This window comes from Passer montanus, unplaced genomic scaffold (assembly GCF_014805655.1).
Source record: "Passer montanus isolate IOZ18808 unplaced genomic scaffold, ASM1480565v1 scaffold14097, whole genome shotgun sequence".
Taxonomy (NCBI): Eukaryota; Metazoa; Chordata; class Aves; order Passeriformes; family Passeridae; genus Passer; species Passer montanus.
This window is the reverse complement of record NW_024361050.1, coordinates 1-247: the sequence shown is the minus strand read 5'-3', so window position 1 is coordinate 247 and position 247 is coordinate 1. Positions and strand designations below refer to the sequence as shown.

At 81.8% G+C, this 247-nt stretch overlaps 1 protein-coding gene across 1 annotated transcript; it reads right to left on the bottom strand.

The window, feature by feature from the left end:
* Window positions 1-7: 7 nt before the first annotated feature.
* Window positions 8-242, bottom strand: LOC120498123 (PR domain zinc finger protein 8-like; the record flags this gene model as incomplete). Its single annotated transcript, XM_039700486.1, has 1 exon — window positions 8-242. A coding segment is annotated over one exon (235 nt), but the record flags the coding sequence as incomplete, so codon positions are not given.
* Between the last annotated feature and the right edge of the window lie 5 nt (window positions 243-247).

Genomic DNA, 247 nt, shown 5'->3' with positions numbered 1-247 from the left:
CCCGCGCCCGGGGAGCCGCGCTCCGGGCCCTCCTCGGCGCCGCCGTCGGGCTCGGGGCCGCGGGCCGCCTTCTTCACCTCCACGAAGGCGCTGCGCTTGGCCTCGCCGGTCTCCGGGCTGGGCGGCGCGAAGAGGCGGCCGCCCTCCTCCAGCCCGCAGTAGGAGCCGGCGGCGCGGTACTGCTGCTGCGGGGCGCAGCCCGGCTCCTCCTTGGGCGCCGCCGGCAGCCCCGGCCGCTCCGCCGGGA